Source organism: Squalius cephalus (genome assembly GCF_949319135.1).
Source record: "Squalius cephalus genome assembly, chromosome: 10".
Taxonomy (NCBI): domain Eukaryota; kingdom Metazoa; phylum Chordata; class Actinopteri; order Cypriniformes; family Leuciscidae; genus Squalius; species Squalius cephalus.
Window position 1 is genome coordinate 38684148 of NC_137131.1, and position 17975 is coordinate 38702122.

General features: G+C 36.5%; 2 protein-coding genes across 2 annotated transcripts; both read left to right on the forward strand.

Annotated features, from left to right (window-relative positions):
* The first annotated feature begins 987 nt into the window (after positions 1–987).
* Positions 988–8745, forward strand: cldn10a (claudin 10a). Its single transcript, XM_079882732.1, has 5 exons — positions 988–1287; positions 3208–3369; positions 3473–3554; positions 3637–3741; positions 7605–8745. Exons 1-5 carry the CDS (start codon positions 1068–1070, stop codon positions 7747–7749), a joined length of 714 nt encoding a protein of 237 aa, XP_079738858.1. The 5' UTR covers positions 988–1067; the 3' UTR covers positions 7750–8745.
* A 2421-nt stretch (positions 8746–11166) lies between these two features.
* cldn10e (claudin 10e) lies at positions 11167–16254 on the forward strand (the record flags this gene model as incomplete). The annotated part of the gene is made up of 5 exons (XM_079883441.1): positions 11167–11398; positions 12164–12325; positions 12404–12485; positions 12635–12748; positions 15616–16254. 5 exons carry the CDS (start codon positions 11167–11169, stop codon positions 15971–15973), a joined length of 948 nt encoding a protein of 315 aa, XP_079739567.1. The 3' UTR covers positions 15974–16254.
* Positions 16255–17975: the final 1721 nt, after the last annotated feature.

The following is a 17975-nucleotide window of genomic DNA, read 5'->3' on the forward strand; positions in this document are numbered from 1 at the left end:
TATCACAGAGGATTCACCCAAATTCTTAGAGTACCTCTAGATGGCAACGAAACCTCAGATTCGAACCTCAACTTTGGTCCAAATCTTGGTTGTTATAACAAATGTAAAAACATTTTTGATAATAAACATCAACTTAAATAAGAAACCTTTTTTAAAAACTTGACCATAAACTTATTTTATTTTCATTTAATTTAATATGCTAAAATAATTCAAATTAAGACTGAAATAAAATCATCGTAATAAAAAATGTAAACATAAAAAAAAACAATTTACTAAAAGTTTAGCTAAAATGAAAACTAAAATATAAACGAATTAAAAATTTAAAGGGTTAGTTCACCCAAAAGTGTACATGTGTATATCTACATACAGTAGATAAACAGTATCTACATAGAAGAGATCGTAAAATGAATCCAAATGAATTGAGCGGTTTAGTCCAAATTTTCTGAAGAGACTCAATCACTTTATATGATGAACAGATTGAATTTAGGCTTTTATTCACATATAAACTTGTGGTAAACAGAAACTCATGCATGTTCGCTTAACGTGCGAGAACCAATGAGGTTCATTCTCGTGTTACGCAGCGCGTTTGAGCTTCCGCGAGAGGTTTGTTCTCGCGCTGGTCCAAATGAATCCTAAATACAAAATGACAGACTTTAAAGTTCTATCTCTCACATCAGACCCTTATCTGAACATTTTTCCTCAATATCCGCTGGAAGCATTGACTTTTCAGGCCCTTCCAATAACACCCATCTTTTATGTACTCACCTCCTGACCTCCAGCATCTTTGCAGACTCTCTTAAAATGATTCTTGCAGAGTGATGTTTGGGTGGGTGTGTGTGTATGCGAGTGTGTGTGGGTGTCGTGGGTAGTTAATGTGAAAACAAAAAGCTATTGGTCAGCTGTTGAAAAGGTTAGTAGCCAGAGCCCTCCCTGCTGAATATAAAGCAGCTTTGGGGGGAGACCCGTCAACAAACGGTTCAGTCCAGACTCAGAACCGCTTACGGATGAACTGATTCCTGCTGAGACCAGACTCTTCTCTGCATTTAACTTTAATAGAATATTGGGAAATGGGTAATATGGGAACCGAGATTATTGCCTTCCTTTTCACCATATCTGGATGGATTCTGATCTCCTCCACAATCCCAACTGACTACTGGAAAGTGTCATCAGTGGATGGGACGGTCATCACCACGGCAACATTTTGGTCCAATCTCTGGAAGACGTGTGTTACGGATTCGACCGGAGTCTCCAACTGCAAGGACTTTCCTTCTATGCTCGCACTGGATGGTACTTTATTACTTACTTTTCTTGACTTTTATTGACTTTTTATTTCTTGCCTGAATGAATGGTCTGAATGTGTTTGTGAGTTATTGGTCCCTTTTCCTTCTCCCAGAAGATCCAGGTGTCTAATTGTTCGGAAAAAGAGTAGCATGGTGTTGGATTGCCCTAATGCTGCTTTAGCCAGAAACTTCCACAACACAAACAAACCGAAGCCAAACCGATCACTTGACCATTTAAACAGGGAGTTTATTGTGTTATGATTGTGCTTAATGCATTTAACATGATGCTGACACCAGTTTAAGAATGCAGTAATTTGAGCTCTCTGGAGGTAAAAAGAGACACAAAATGATCTGCTTGTCTCAAACTTTATATTTCTGACTCGCTACTTCTGTTACAACCTGCAGGAATGTATAGTATTATCTCAAGGCAAGTAGAAAAATAGTGTTTATAATAACCACAGTTTAGCTTAATTATGTCTGGATGGCACACCCACAAACAGGAGAAAGCACACAGACACAGTTCCCTCAGGCTGCCGTGCAAAAGCTTAATAGGTCATGTATTGAATGTTTTTAATGCATAATTGGCTTGTTTGAGGCACTGCATATTTGTGATGTGACCGCATTGACAGCTAGCTGGAGAGTTTAATGAAAGATGCTACATGTGTTGAGGGAGATCATCATGTCATCTCTGTATGCTTCATACAGGGGGTGCGTCTCAATCTAGTTCATTAGTCAGGGCACTGATCAGGGAATCGGCCATTTTAAGGGCTTTCTGAATCGCGAAATCCTTCCGGTGCACTAGAGCGTTCGCTCCCTAAACAAATCCCACAATGCACCGTGAAATCCTGGGAGCATCTATGTTCCCTTACCGGAAATTATGTCACATTTCTGAAGCACGAAACGCGCGAGCCAACTCAATGAATATAATGACACGTGATAAGACAAACCTCTTTTTATTATATGTCAGCATAAATCACCAGTGAACACATATGTTACAGAACAATGTGTTTATACAGCGTACATTTTTTTAAATAAAAAATATATAGGTCCGGCTAGATGTCGATTTATACCAGCGGTAACATATCGCTGGAAATCGAGTAATCACTGTCCCAGTGAGTAGTGGACCAGGGTCCTTACCAGTGCCCGGATTCGTGGACACGATATGCTGATTCACGAGTGTATTGAGACGCACCCTGAGGGATTGTTAGCATGTTGCTATGTGGTTGCTAAGGTGTGAGGCCCATTTTCAGTGTACATTACTGGGAGTATCAGTGACATCATGACTTGTGTTAGTCTTGGTAGCATCAGTAAGAATGGGTTGAAAATAATAAACCGATCTGTAGTGTTCGTGTAGATGTATTCCATCATTTTCCAGACCAAGTTTATGAATTTATGACTTTATACCTATTTAGTATGACTTTTACCTTTAGCTTTTACTGTAGATTTTCTCTGTAAAGAAAACTTAAAATATTTTTTTTAATAAATAATAGTGAATAATAATTTAAAATACATTTATAATTTACAATAATTTTAATAATACAGTTATTGTATTATATATACACACAATTTATTGTGCTTTACATAAAAAGGATTTAAAAATAATCATGAAATAATCAGAACAGATGAAATAAAATTAACAAAAATAAAACTAGATTTAATTTGTATTAAAAACCAAATAAGCAGAAATATAGGCAAGTAAATAATTATGTTAAATTATAAATTTAAATGATACATTTTCAGTGACTGTATAACATATCATTTTTTTTGTGTGTTGGCACCAGTGAAAATGTTAGTGCAAGCAGAAATCTGATCTACTGGCCCGACCAGGCAAGCAGAAAAAAAAAAATCTTCCTGTTTATCCCAGTGATTGTATAATAAATTCTTCCCTGATATATATATATTGCTTCTGCTTCTGCTGTTCCTGCAGCTTATATCCAGGTGTGTCGTGGACTGATGATCTCAGCTGTGTGCCTGGGATTTTTTGGAGCTATCCTGGCGCTAGTGGGCATGAAGTGTACTAAAATAGGGGGATCAGAGACCACCAAAGCCAGGATCACCTGTCTATGTGGACTGCACTTTATTCTCAGTGGTAAATGTCGCCTTATAGGTCATAGTTTCTTTTCTAAAGCATTTGCAATTCCCACTTTTCAGAATGAGAGTGTCCTGTAACTATACACCCATCCTCTGTGCAGGAATCTGCTCTTTGACCGCCTGTTCTCTCTACGCACACCGGATCACGTCAGAGTTTTTTGACCCCTTATTTGTGAAACAGAAGTAAGCAATAGCATCCCATTGTAACATTCTTCCTTTCTCGTCACCTATTACCAGCACCAGTGTTTTGCCTGTTTGGATTTAGGTTTGAACTCGGGGCGGCCCTGTTCATTGGCTGGGCAGGATCAGTGCTCAGCATTCTTGGAGGATTTATCTTTTGCTTCTCCATGTCAGAGGGATTCATTATCAGGTCTGATTCTTAGATTGTCCACATGTATACTGTTTCGCCTGTTTTAAAGGGGTCCTAATATATATATATATATATATATATATATATATATATATATATATATATATATATATATTTAAACCTCCTATTGCATTTGGGTCCGTCTTGACTAGAAAAAAAAAAGAAAAAAAAATCCATAGTTTTTAGAACGAAGATGAAGTTTTGTAAGTGAAGACGGTAAGATGTGTATTTTGACCGCAAGTAAGATGGTCAAAATACACACACTTTTCCCCCCCAGAATTTTTTAACATACAATGTAAGAGATCTAACCATTTAAACTAAATTTTTAGGCCTTTTAAGTACGGGTCCATTTTGACCCGAGAGTGAACTGTGGCTTTTTTCTTACATCTATTTACATCTAGATTTGTCTAAAATTACTTCTGTAGTAATACATTTTGTTTATAAACATTGCTCGCTTATGCACACACAATAGTCCTGAAATTGAAATAAAATGTCAAACAAATTAATGTGTTTGTAGAGCAAAATTTCATAGACCAAATGGTCTAAATTTGAAAAAGGAAAGAGGGTTTGGAAAAGAAAAAGTCCATATTTCACTTTGCTGCCACCTATTGGTGAACCATTTCAGCGTGAAAAGGAGATTCAAGCTGTTTATTGTCATTTTTTTCATATGAAAGTAAAAGTGTAGGCAAGTAAAATTAATATATTTTGTTAAAACATTTCAGAGTAATATTGATGTTGTTTTGTTAAAAAATAAATAAATATATATACTGTATATATATGTAGGTTTCATAAATTTAGAAGTTTTGAGCTGTCATGAGTAATAAGTTTCAAATAAATGTAATTAAATCCACTGAAGTCAATGGAGTTCATCCCGGTAATTCTCATATTATAAATTTCATCTAACAATATATCAAATACATGTTCCCATAAATATTGATTAAAATATATATTTTCTTGCATCTCACTGGTTTTTGCTAGTTCTTGAAAAATTGTAAATTTCAAAGAATTTATAAAAAAAAAATTAAAGGGGGTAAATGAAGTAAAAGCATGGTAAAACATGGTAACACTTAAAACTCTAAAACATTTGTGCAATAATGAGAAGTTACTGATACAGTATGGTTTTAGTTGAAAAATATTAAGTTATGACTGTTTTACAAGCTTACGTTCCACCGGGTCCAAATAGACCCCATGGAATGAAAAAGGTATACAGTTTTTATAATGCATTAGGAGGGTTTAAAAGGAATTTCATTTGGAATTTTCATGTCAGCATCCTAAAATATTAACAAATGAATGTCCATGTTTACATGTCAAATACACCTCTTTGAAACATAGCCCATCCATTCACAGTCATTTTATTGTAGTATGATATTTAAAAAAATATTCTTAAAGGGGTCATATAATGTCATTTTTGTACAAGCTAATATGATTCTTTAGGGTCTAAATTAAAAGTTTGTAATATACTTTAAAAATTCTCATTAGTATTGTAAGAAAACACTCATTTTACCTGGTCAAAAACAGCTTTGTTTTCAGCACGCCGTTTGAGTGCATGTGTCTTTAAATGATAATGAGCTTTGCTCACCCCGCCCCTCTGTTCTGTGCATACACCGTTTGTTATAGAGCTGGTAAGTCCCGCCCCTTCCGCTAACCCCACTGGACCTCTAGGTTGAAAAATCGTCAATGCAAGTGAATGGGAGAAAATAATTATTTTCTGGTCCCGTTTGAATGTTGCCATGAATGTGAACATATGTTGTCTGTGAATTTTTAATATAATGTTTCGTGTAAAGAATGCTACAATTTAGCTGGTAGAAGTTTGATATGGTTAGACTTTGTGTGAGAGCACTTTGTGGACTACAACTCTTCGCTGCTTTCGACGCGAATCTGAAGAAAGAACAGCCCATTTGGTTTGAATGTTGACATTTGGGTACAAAACACACAGGCATCTCGATCTGACTCCATAGATTATCGCAGCATTAGCACCGTGATTTGACAAGTGGAGGGAAAATGTGTTATGGGGTGATGTCACATAGGCGACATGTAGTCTTTCTCGTTATGTCTTTTCCACAACTGCTAGCCAAAGAATCATACAATATACGGTCAAACTCGTAACATGAAAAATTATATAAAAAATTCACAGACAACATATGTTCACATTCATGGCACAATTCAAACGGGATCAGAAAATAATTATTTTCTCCCATTCACTTGCATTGACGATTTTTCAACCTAGAGGTCCAGTGGGGTTTTACGGATGGGCGGGACTTACCAGCTCTATAACCTAAATAAAATATAATAAAATATATAAAATCTTTTTTTACAGTCTATGGTTATAACCATAACGCATTGTTTATTATAAACATGGGATTATGAATTATTTTGAGATCGTCATATATAGAAAACATGCCGTAATGTACCCTGAGTGTAAAAATAGCCGCATTCATCGTGAAGCGTGCAGCAAGCGATTTGCAAAGATTAATATAAAGATTAATATAAAGGTTAATAAAATGTTACACTCACTCACTTCTTCTAGAGGTGCAGCAGGAACACGAATAGTTCGTACCGATCCTTTTTTCAGGAGCAGCTTCTTAGCAAAACCAGCTTTACTGACCCTCGTTTGTAAAGAAGTCTGGTGAAATGATTCGCGCAAACATGAAAACATTTATGTTGATTGTGGGGAATTCCCTTCGAAAACAAACTCAGCCACTGCGTCTTCAGCGGTTCGGATTTAGGAACATCAAAATGACTGATGTGTTCCTTATTACACCCAAGAACAGAACACCACAATCGCTTAGACACCATTCTACTCCGTGCTCCAGCTATCAGCAATGAACGCGCCGGTTGGCGCGGGCTATGATTGACAGCTCGCTCACGAGGGCGGGTCTGTGTTGAAACGCTGCTGTCAATCAAGCATTGTGGGAGGGGCGTCGATTTTGTGACGTCACAAAATCGAACAGCTTGATTCAGGAGAGGGGGAAACATATAAGAAGATTAAAAAAAAAAACCACTGGATGGATTTTTATCATTTTATGATGGTTGTGTACAGGCACTGCCAACACACATTTCAGTACAATCAACTTGTAAAAGTGCATGTACCATTATATGACCCCTTTAAACATCAGAAAAACTAACAACTTCAGATTGTGTCAAACTGTTTCTTAAAATCAATCAATCAATCAATCAATCAATCAATCAATCAATCAATCAATCAATCAATCAATCAATCAATCAACCAATCAATCAGATTGTCAATAGGAATGCTTCACCCAAAAATTATCATTTGATGAAATTTCTTTCTTCTGTGCACATAGATATTTCAAATAACAAGTATTTTGGGAGAACTATTTTTTTTTTTTATTCTAATGGTCTGAGAGAATGTTGTGCAAAAGAAGTGTAATGTACATTTTTACATGTTTATTTACATTTTTAATGTAAAGTTGCTGCCTTAATTTTAAGTACAATTAACTTGGATGTTTAAGTCATTTCAACTTAAATTACATTAAAGTGATTTTAAAAACGAGTTGATCTTGTATAACTTATAAAAAAGGTGAAAATTGCTTAACTTATTTTGATGAGTTAAGGCAATGTAAAACATGTCAAATATTTTTTTTCTGTATTGTTCTGTATTATTTATATAATAAAGTAGCTATTATTTTATTAATTATATTTCTATATAGCTTTAATTTGTTTAGTTTTTTTATTTCCGTTTTAGTAATTTTAGTGTCTCAGCTTACTTGTACCGCTTGTACTTTTTTTCAAATTACTACTAGTTTTTTATTTTTTTTTTATTTTTTTTTTTATAGTTTTGGTTTTAGTTAACAATAACAACACTGGTTCTGATGTCTTGAAATCATTCCCCTCTCTGACAGGGAATACTCCTACAACGGTGCCACGTCTTTCATATCAAAAAGAACCAAGATCACTGCGATGGGCAAGAACCCTGCGACTCCTCGGAAAGATCCTCCAGACCAAAGCTTTTCTGGCAGGCAGTTTGAGAGGAACGCGTACGTTTGATTTCAGCATCCTCAGTCAAGCTGGAAATGACAACAAGTGATCAAGGCCAACAAATACACACTGTGTGAAGTCAACTATCAAACAAATCCTTGAATGGAGAATAAGGCTGCTTTCATCATTTGAAGACTGCACAGAGGCAAATGTCATATATTATAAATATATATATCCTGTGGGTAAATCCAGATATTTTTCTTTTTCAGAGGCTATTTTGGTTAAGATATACCTATAGACAATACATTTTCAATCCATATATATATATTACCCATTAGAAACCTCAAGAAAGATTCCAAGTATGACATTGTGAAACAATCAGCAGATTTCTTCACTTGGGACTTTGAAGTAAGTCAGGTGAACTGATGACAGAGAAGACGGGGAGAACAGCTGCGCTCCACTGACCACAGGAACATGCTGTCTCAGTTCGGAAATTGCGCCGGTCCTGGAGTCTCTCTTCACCTCCTGATCAGTGGAAACTCGAGACTCTGACCCCAGTTTTTAGAGCTGGAGCTTCCGTGAGCTGCTGCGGGTTGGCAGAGTCTCCTTGTTCTGTCGGATTCTTCCTTAAACAAGCGTGCAGTGTCTCTGTGCTTTTTGTAAGAAAGTTTTAAAGTATTTTAGGGTCAGTATTTTATTTTTTTAAAGAAATTAACACTTTTATTCAGCAAGGATGCATTCAATTGATCAGAAGTGACAGTAAAGACCTGAAAAAAAGATTTATTTCAAATAAATGCTGTTCTTTTTAACAATGATAATAATCCAAAATGTTTTTTTTTTTTAGAATGTATTAGATTATTAGCATATTAGAATGATTTCTGAAGGATCATGTAACACTGAAGACTGGAGTAATGATGCTGAAAATTCAGCTTTGTATCACTAAATTGCATGATTTAAATACACACTGTATATGTTCAATAGAAAACAGTTATTTTAAATTAGAATAATATTTCAAAATATTACTGTTTTTACTGTATTTTTGAGCAAATAAATGCAGCCTTTGTGAACATAAGAGACTTTTTTTTAAAAAAACATTAAAATATATATTTTTCAGTGTAATCTGATTAACTGATTTTTGGATGAATCTCCCAAATGTTACCATCAAAAGGAAAAATAATAATAATAAATAAGCTTATTGAAAACCAAAGTGGGATGAAATATTAGGACAATGCCCCCCACCCCAAAAAAAAGAGGATATTTTGAACGTTCAGAGAACATTGTTTTATCACAGTGCCACAAATCTGCACCAAATCTGAATACTCAGGCTTACAGATTTGGTCAAATATCAAATTTAGAAAAATACTTCTTATAAACAACCAATGACCTTCATCAGGAGTGATCGAGTGTAAAACTGGCCACCAGAGGGCATCATGGTCTTGTTTAAGACTAACAAGAAAAGACATCTCTGACTGGCCCTTCCACTGAAGATAATGTATCTTAGTAAGAGGTGAAGCGCTGTTTCTAAAGAGTCATCGGGATAATGGAGGCTCTTCCAGCAAACAAAGGCGTAATTCAACATCCCAGTCTTGGCTTCATTAGTTTAAACCATGAAGAAAGCACTGATCTTTATATTCTCAGAAGGTCCCTTACATTCTGCAGGAGATAGAACAAGCAAGTCCCCTCTAAAACCTGATCAAAGTTCAGAACGCTACATCAAACGCCGGAATCTGGGACAGTATATTACAACACACACACACACGCATACACCTAATAACTCTTAATTAAGTCTCTTGAACACACACGCACACACTTTTATGAAATTAATAATGTTATGAACCCTGCGGCTATTTTGTGGAAATATAAAGGCCCTTTTGAAAACGGCACCCTGAACAGCACCTAAAAACAGATCATCTAACCTGTGCACAGCCTTGTGAAGAAGTGCACTTAATTGTATTGAATGTGCACTTGTAGTGTATTCAAATCTTAAAAGTATATATTTTTAAAAACTTGACTTGCAGATAATATCTATTAATGAAATAAAAGGCAACTTAAATGTACTTAAAGAGAGTACATTTTCATGACTTTGTTTTTTCTAACACATGCAGTTAAAGGGATAGTTCACCCAAAAATACAAATTCTTTCATAATTTACTTACCCTCAAGTTGTTCCAAACCTGTATGAGTTTCTTCTGCTGAACACAAATATATGTTGAAGAATGTCGGTAACCAAACAGTTTTTGGACCCCATTGACTTCCATTGTATGGAATACTAAGTCAATGGGGTCCATCAACTGTTTGGTTACCCATATCCTTCAAAATATCTTCTGTTGTGTTCAGCAGAAGAAAGAAACTCATACAGGTTTGGAACAACTTGAGGGTGAGTAAATGGTGACAGAATTTTCATTTTTGGGTGAACGATCCCTTTAAGTACACTTTTAAAATCCACTTAATGTCAAATTAAAAGATTTAGTTTAAGTACATTTTAAATCATTATGTTTTAATAATCTTTTGAGATGCACTTATTTTGATGTGTTGACTAAAGCACAAGCAAGGTACTTAATTATAATTTTAACTGAAGTGTGTTATTCAATATTACGTTTAAAGTTATTTTTTAAATTTAATAAATTATAGCTTCATCATTACAAATTTGTACAGATATAAGTTTCAACATAAATTACATTAACATATAATTAAGGGTAACACCACATAAGGGTATTTGGTTACACTTTATTTTAAGGTGTAATTGTTACAGTGTAATTATATATTTAAGTAGGCCTACTGAGTAATATTAAGCAACTACATGTACTTACTATAGGGTTAGGGTAGGATTTGGATTTGGTTGAGGGTTAGTTGCATGTAATTATGCGTAATTTACTGTTATTATATGGTAAGAACATGTAACATATGTAACAAGGACACTGTAAAATAAAGTGTTACCTAACTATAAAGTATGTATAATTACATGCAACTAACCCAAACCAAACCTTTAGTAAGTACATGTTGAATACATTTAAACTACAATACATTTTGTTTTAATTGCAGTTGACATACAATTAAGTGTGTGAAAACATTAAATTCAATTCAGAGTGTACTTCTTCCCTGTGCTGTGTTTCTAGAAATGAAGATAATGATGAGTAAGGGGTTTAAAATGACTGTCCGCCTGCATGTAGTGTGTCCTTTATGAAATATGAGCTGAAAACCGAGGTAAGCATTCTCTCTGTCCTCCATAAACTTACAAACAAGACCCTGGGAACATGGAGAGTCAAACATTCACATCAGCACAAAACAGAAGTGAGTTTATTGACCTGCTAGAGCAAGAGATCCTCATGAGGAAACAGTTTTATGGATCACAGACTGACATGATAATGCAAATGACAGGCAAAGAGATGCTGGAAGTGACAAAGTGTTGAGGACTAAGAAAGGCTACAAAGTGTGAGGTAGTAGGTCGATCAGATATAGGAGTCTTGGAGTGTGAACCAGAGCAAAGATGAAGATCCGTGCTATGCAGATCTGGGGATTCCTGTTAGCGGTACTGGGCTGGATCTTTGTCTCCTGCTCCATGGCCATGGAAGGCTGGAAGATCTCCTCTATCGGAGGGCAGGGTGGGAGCGCCATCATATCAGTGGGCTGGTACTGGTCCAGTCTGTGGAGGGCCTGCTTCACGGACTCCACTTCCACATCCAACTGCTACGACTTCCCTGTGCTGTGGTCCGTGGAAGGTATGGGCATTATTAGAGTCTTTGAATCTACATGTACAATTCTATTAATGGCTATAATGAAAAAATAGACAAAATACATTCATTTAATGTGCTCTGAAATCTCAGATAGATAGATACAGTGGTGGGCAAAAGTGATGTCCGGTCTAGAAAAATTAGTGAGTGTTGTGATTTTGTAAGAGGATTGTGTAGTTGTGCTTGGAGTCAATTGTTTTATTTGTGATAATGCCATGAAACATGCTAAATTGTGCAGACATCATTTTTGGCCAGGCTGCCATAAAAATAAATTATGAACACATGCAAAAACAAGAGAGAACCAATGAAACATAAATAATTGATTATGTTCAACTTTTTCGAAGCATTTTTTTTTGGGATAGTCAAATAAAATCTGCAGCTGTAGCCTCTTTTTTTTTTTTTTTGGCCAAATAATTTTTTCAGATAAAAACCAGAAACCAAGTGTTTGGTTGTTCCTTCATATTTAATTTTTTTTATTAAATATATTGAATATTTTCCTCATATTTTGATGGTTTAATCAAACTTGTAGGGTCTTTAAAAACATCACTTTTTTGCCACTACGATGGATGGATGGATGGATGGATGGATGGATGGATGGATGGATGGATGGATGGATGGATGGATGGATGGATGGATGGATAGATAGATAGATAGATAGATAGATAGATAGATAGATAGATAGATAGATAGATAGATAGATAGATAGATAGATGATAGATAGATAATTAGTTCTTTTGGATCTTGAATGTTCAGGTTACCTTCAGATCGTGAGGGCTCTGCTGATGTCCGGGATGGCTGTCGGAATGCTGGGATTTATCCTGAGTCTCGTAGGGATGGAATGTACTTACATTGGAGGAAAAGACAAGGAGAAGAACCGATCTGTGTTCACAGGAGGCATCTGTCATGTAATCAGCGGTAAATTTCTTTGTAAAATACAGCAGAACTATGGTAACTTAGGTTTACGCATGTGTTTTACTGAGTCTGTTCTCTAAGGTATGCTGGCTGCCTCTGGTTATGCAGTTTACGCTCACAGTGTTTCTGCAGAGTTTTTCAACCCTAGATTTGATGGATTGGTGTAAGTATATCAAGCACCTGATCCTGTTTTATCTATCCTTGTAGTCTTATACTGTACGTTTCCTGAAATCACAATCAATCAGAATTGTATATTTCATTTATTAAATATATTTAATTAATGTATCATTTTTAAATGTGGTAATATTTCAGATTTGACTTGGGAACTCCATTGTTCCTTGGATGGACAGGATGTGCTTTTCAGATAACTGGAGGGATTTTCTTCCTAGTTTCAGTCCGCAAGGTCTGGTCTCAGAAACACAACAGGTAGGCTAAGTGTTCAACTTCAGAATAATAAAAATAACAATAAAAAACCCATGATATTTTTAGACGTGCCAGTGTAAAGTGCAAACTATCTATATTTAACATAGAAAACTATAAATTGCTGCAACAAATAAGCTCTTTCTTGTGCTGCAAATTGGCAGTGCTAAATATATAATGTTTTTTTTTCATGCATCATAAGAGGAGAATTTGAAGAATCTTCATGCATCAACAACAAGGCCAAGGTCCAAGAACACAAAACAACACCCTTAAAGGGTTAACACTTTACACTTTACAGTGAAGGTACATGAATAATCATGTACTAATACCTGAATTAATACTTTAACATGAACTCATGAGTAGGTAATCATGAACCAATGAAGAGCGATCCTTAACTACGACAGGAGTCATAATGATTCATGCATTAATAACAGCTAATGGTAATTGACGCTAACGGTACTTAATTAACATTTAGGGGTAAACTAAACCAATCAGGCTCCATAAAAATAAAAGAAGTAGGACTACTCTGACTTTGAATTAAACGTGATTTAATAGGCTACTGTCATCATTTCAACTGTTAAATCAAAATCTGCCATCTGCAGCTTTGTGACAAATATTTGGCATGGCACAGGATTATTTAGCCATGGACTACATAGATCTGTCTAATCAAACGTGGGAAATAGACTAATAACTACCAGTGATAAATTAAATTTGATCTTAACCATTTTCTGATTTCTGATAGGGTTTGTTTCTGGTGGGACACTCATTAGTGGCGCACTCTATGTATTCTCTTGGCGTGTTAGTTGTGTTCCCACGGTAATAGACCTTATTCACAGTAGCGCCATCTTTGATTTTTTTTTTAGCGGGAATAAAATAGAGACTGTGAGGGACAGACATCTCTTCAGTGGGTTGTATTGTTATTCAATGTGTTTTTGGATTGTTCTGCTGATGAAACACTGCTAAAATATATTTCCGAGAAATTTCAGTAGGCTAGACAAAAAGCTCAACATGAGCTGTGGAAAATTATAAATGATCTAGGAGGAGCTTTAAACAGCTTTTTACAGCGTATGCCATTGAAAGCACGGTAAGTCTATCCCTCACAGGCACAGCCTCGCTCTGAATAGAGGTCTATACTGGCGTTTTAATCTAATCAATGTGGACTGCTTTGGTAAACCGAATTAATAATTAAATACATGTTTGCATGTGTGTTGTATTGGGATTTTTCAGGGAGTAATGTACAGTAATTAACTGTATTTCTTGTCATTTAAATGTATATGGTTCGATTAGCATTGGACGCGCCCTATTTTACACGTAAAGTGCCTTGTGTGTCTTATGTTTGGGCTTTCTTTTTAGTCCATATGTTTATTTACATAAAATAACTAAAAATTATTTTTTTCTTTGGTTTTTGTACTGGTGGTATAATGGAATAAGGATGGCACTCTAAGTGTATGTTTATTCACATTTTAGTTAATGATTTGTAAGTGCGTCATTGTGTCATGACATTTCTTTGAGGGGCACATCATCATTACTGACTCATTATTAACTACCCATACACTGACATCAGCTCATCTCCTGTTAATGCATTATTTTGTCATTAATTTACTTGGGGGCACATTAGAATTAATTCACTGTTTACTATTTACTAAATTCAGCTAATGATTTATCATCGTAAACTTCCTATCAAATACACATCTACTGGTACAACTAGTATTCAGCCCAGTTCAGTGATGTTGTGTGGCTTTTCAAAAAGTCAGAGAGTTGAGGTATGGTATGGTCATGGCCTGTGTCTGCATGGACAGTGAACTGTACTGATACCAGCAAATGTTCCCCTGACCTTAGGCTTAGTGCATGTTTCCGGTTTGGTTCTTTTTTTGGGAACCGATTCCTCAGAATGTTTGTAACCAAGCAGACCCCCCCCCCCCCCCATTGACTACCATAGTAGGAAAAAAATAATATGGTAGTCAATGGGGGGCGATATCTGCTTTGTTACAAACATTCTTCCAAATATCTTCCTTTGTGTACAGCAGAACAAAGACATTTATACAGGTTTGGAACAACTTGAGTAAATGATGACAGAATTTTCCTTTAATTCAGGAATTAGTACATGATTATTCATGTACCTTTATTGTAAAGTGTTACCCCATAAAAGTATATTAAAAATAGACCTGTGCATTAGTATTCCAAAGCTATATGATACATTAACATGATGAAATGGACGACATTTGCTCTTGTATCTCAATTGCGTCCATCTTCAAATTAAAAAGTCCTTACTCCATCATTTAGCCTCACTCCATCATTTACGACATTTGTAACATTACCCAACTGAGGGCAGACTTTTTTGTTAATATTGAACTTCCTTTTTTGTTTTTACAAAAAGTTATCATATTACTTTAAAAGTCTCATTCATTAATAATTGCACAGGGGAACTTCTCACGAAAGATTTCCACCTTACACATTCGTTCGCAAATTAATTTGTTCCTAAACTTGTTCTAATGTTAATGATTTTTGGTGTATTTTAAATGAGTGTCCTTTGCATAAAACCCACCCAATAAGGGCTTTCCGCACACCCTTTCCTTTGTAGCCTTTCACTCTCAGCAAACATATGACGCTCTATAAAGACAGCAAGCAAGATCCTCAAACAATGCCTATGTTTTTTCATACATTTAAAATACTTTTTAGTACGAAAGCTGAATCATGATTTATTTGTGAAAACCTTTGTGCGCAGATTTCACGCGGAGTGTAGGTCATATGGAGTAGGCTACTTTAATTGTTCATTTATGGTGTTTTGGTATGGCTTATTGTCATTGTATGGAAAGTTATGGGAAGATGACATTATTCCTTTAATATTTTAATATTAAAATGTTTGTCCTCAGTGCACCAGCTCTCAGCGTTCCTGTTGTGGAGAGCAATGCCTTGCGTTCTTCTCACGCAAATATTTCCATCATATCTGAACTCTCTACAAAATCCAACATATCAGCCATATCCGAGGTCTCCTCAAAGTCTGAAACATCACCTTCGTCAAATGTTCCATCAAATACCACCTCCAGAACTGGACGTCCCTCAAGATCGCGACACTCTGATAAATCAAGAGGCTCTGTCAGATCAGAAGTGTCACGGTCAGTGAACTCCACACGGTCCTCAATGATCAGCAGATTACATTTAAACAGCAAGAAAGTGTCCTCACCATCTGGAGCCACTACACATCTCTTCAGCAAGAACTCTTACCTCTGAAACATTGAGCTTAGTCTTAGATTATTGGATCCGAAAAAACACTGGTTCAGGAAAAAACACATTGGAAATGACTTCTAACCAGTTAAAACGTCTCAGGTTGCATATGCAACCCGGTTAACTGAGAAGGGGAATGAGGCGCTTTGTCTTTAAAGGGAACGACGTCAGTATGAATGGTGTCTGAAGCATGTGTACAAGCCAATATTCATTGGCAGATGGCAGTCTGTGACGTCACACACGGAGCGCATGTGCGTATAAAATTATTTTGTCTGAAGGAGACGTGCAGGCAAGCCTGAGGCATGGCAACGAGACTCAGCATCTCTATCCTCTTCGCTTTGAGACGCTTTGGGCAACCAATACCAATTATGCTGAAGAAATGCCTGCCTCACTGAGCTGTGATTATGTACAAGCAGAGTGGGCATAGCACTAAATGACTCTACGGGCCTAGGCCGGAGTCAAGAGCCTGTCAACCCCGAGGGCGCATCCTATGCGACTTGAATAGTAGCACCACTCCCTAAAGTCAGAGTGCACAAATGCTAGTGCACCTTACTCCCTGTCTCTGCGGGACAGGCCTCAGCCTAGAGCCCCAGCAGACCTGCAGGGGAATATACAACATCGCCTCTCTGGCATGCCTCTTAGGGAGCAGTCTACCAAAGGGAGCCTGCAAGGTCCTAAAAACCTCAGTAATCGGTACTATCAGACTGAAATACTGAGAAAGGCGCTGGACAAAGAGTGAACTGCTACTTGTTTTTCTAAAATGCAGTCCATCTCTACTCTGTCCCAGCTACCACCTTCAGTATTGCTACCCATCCCAGGAAGAGAACATATCCCTACCCAATTATGATTGGGGAGAGTGGCAAAGAAGAGAATAGGATGCATATGCAACCTACTTCAGTTCTCCTTTACCAAGATCATACACTGACTTGAGTAAAGGCACTTCCAAAACCTGCTATAGGTAGAGAATTAAAATGCCACACTATAGTAGGTATGGCTATATCCCCACCCTAAGGTGAGCGCATATTTCTACTTCAAATCCAACCATAGTTGGGGAGGGAGGTAAATGAAATGGAAGAATGCTTGCAGACTGCCTCCCATATTTTCATTTTGCTTGCCTCAACCCTAAGGAGGTATCGGAGACTCCGACTCCGCAGTGACGCTGCTGACGTAACGACATGAGAACGACATGAGGGTGAGTCATTAAAGGGTGAACTAACCCTTTAAGGGAGCGTTTAGCCTATACATAAAACTCTAATTAACAACTGGAGAGGGTGGAAACCAAGCAATCATCCACAGGGAAGTATACAATTCTACTTTAGACCCTATGGGAGAATAAGGAAGAGAGAAAGTTGGAGAAAGGTACTTTTTGGATATCAGAGCGGAGCAAGAGAGAAATGCCAAAGGTAATTTACCTCTGCTCACAGCTACTGACCAATACTACTCTCACCTTGGGGGGCAGGTGAAGGGGACAGGATGTCCTCAGACATATGCTCATCCCAACTAAATCAAAAAGTATGTTGAAAAAACGTCTTTCAGCGTGTAATAATAAAACAGGGGAGCAATTTCTGCTTCCTGTTTTTCTTTTAACAAATTTTTTCATCAGTCTTGTTGTTTTTCTGACCACTTTTTGTCGATCCCTTCCCTGAGGTCTTGACGACTCCTGGCCTCGCACCTCCTCTGCCCCTTTACTCCTCGGAGGGGGGACACGAGTGGCTTGCCTTCTTACCCAGTTATCCTACGACAGATCAGGAGGGTTGGAGTTTGAGGGAGATGAATTGGATTGGAATATACAGTATATATGTATAGAATACTGTATATATATATATACAGTATATATATATATATATATATATATATATATATATACAGTATATATATATATATATATATATATATATATATATATATACAGGCACGCACTTTCTAATGAACTTCCTGAAGACAAAATAGGTGATGAGGTGTAACTCAGGCATCTTTTATATGCACGGGCGCTGACCTGTCAATGAAA

Coding starts and splice junctions, on each gene's coding strand:
- cldn10a (XM_079882732.1), top strand. CDS start 1,068: ATGGGTAATATGGGAACCGAGATTATTGCCTTCCTTTTCACCATATCT. Junction 3,555..3,636: donor CCCTTATTTGTGAAACAGAA/GTAAGCAATAGC, acceptor GTTTGGATTTAG/GTTTGAACTCGGGGCGGCCC. Junction 3,742..7,604: donor TCAGAGGGATTCATTATCAG/GTCTGATTCTTA, acceptor CCTCTCTGACAG/GGAATACTCCTACAACGGTG.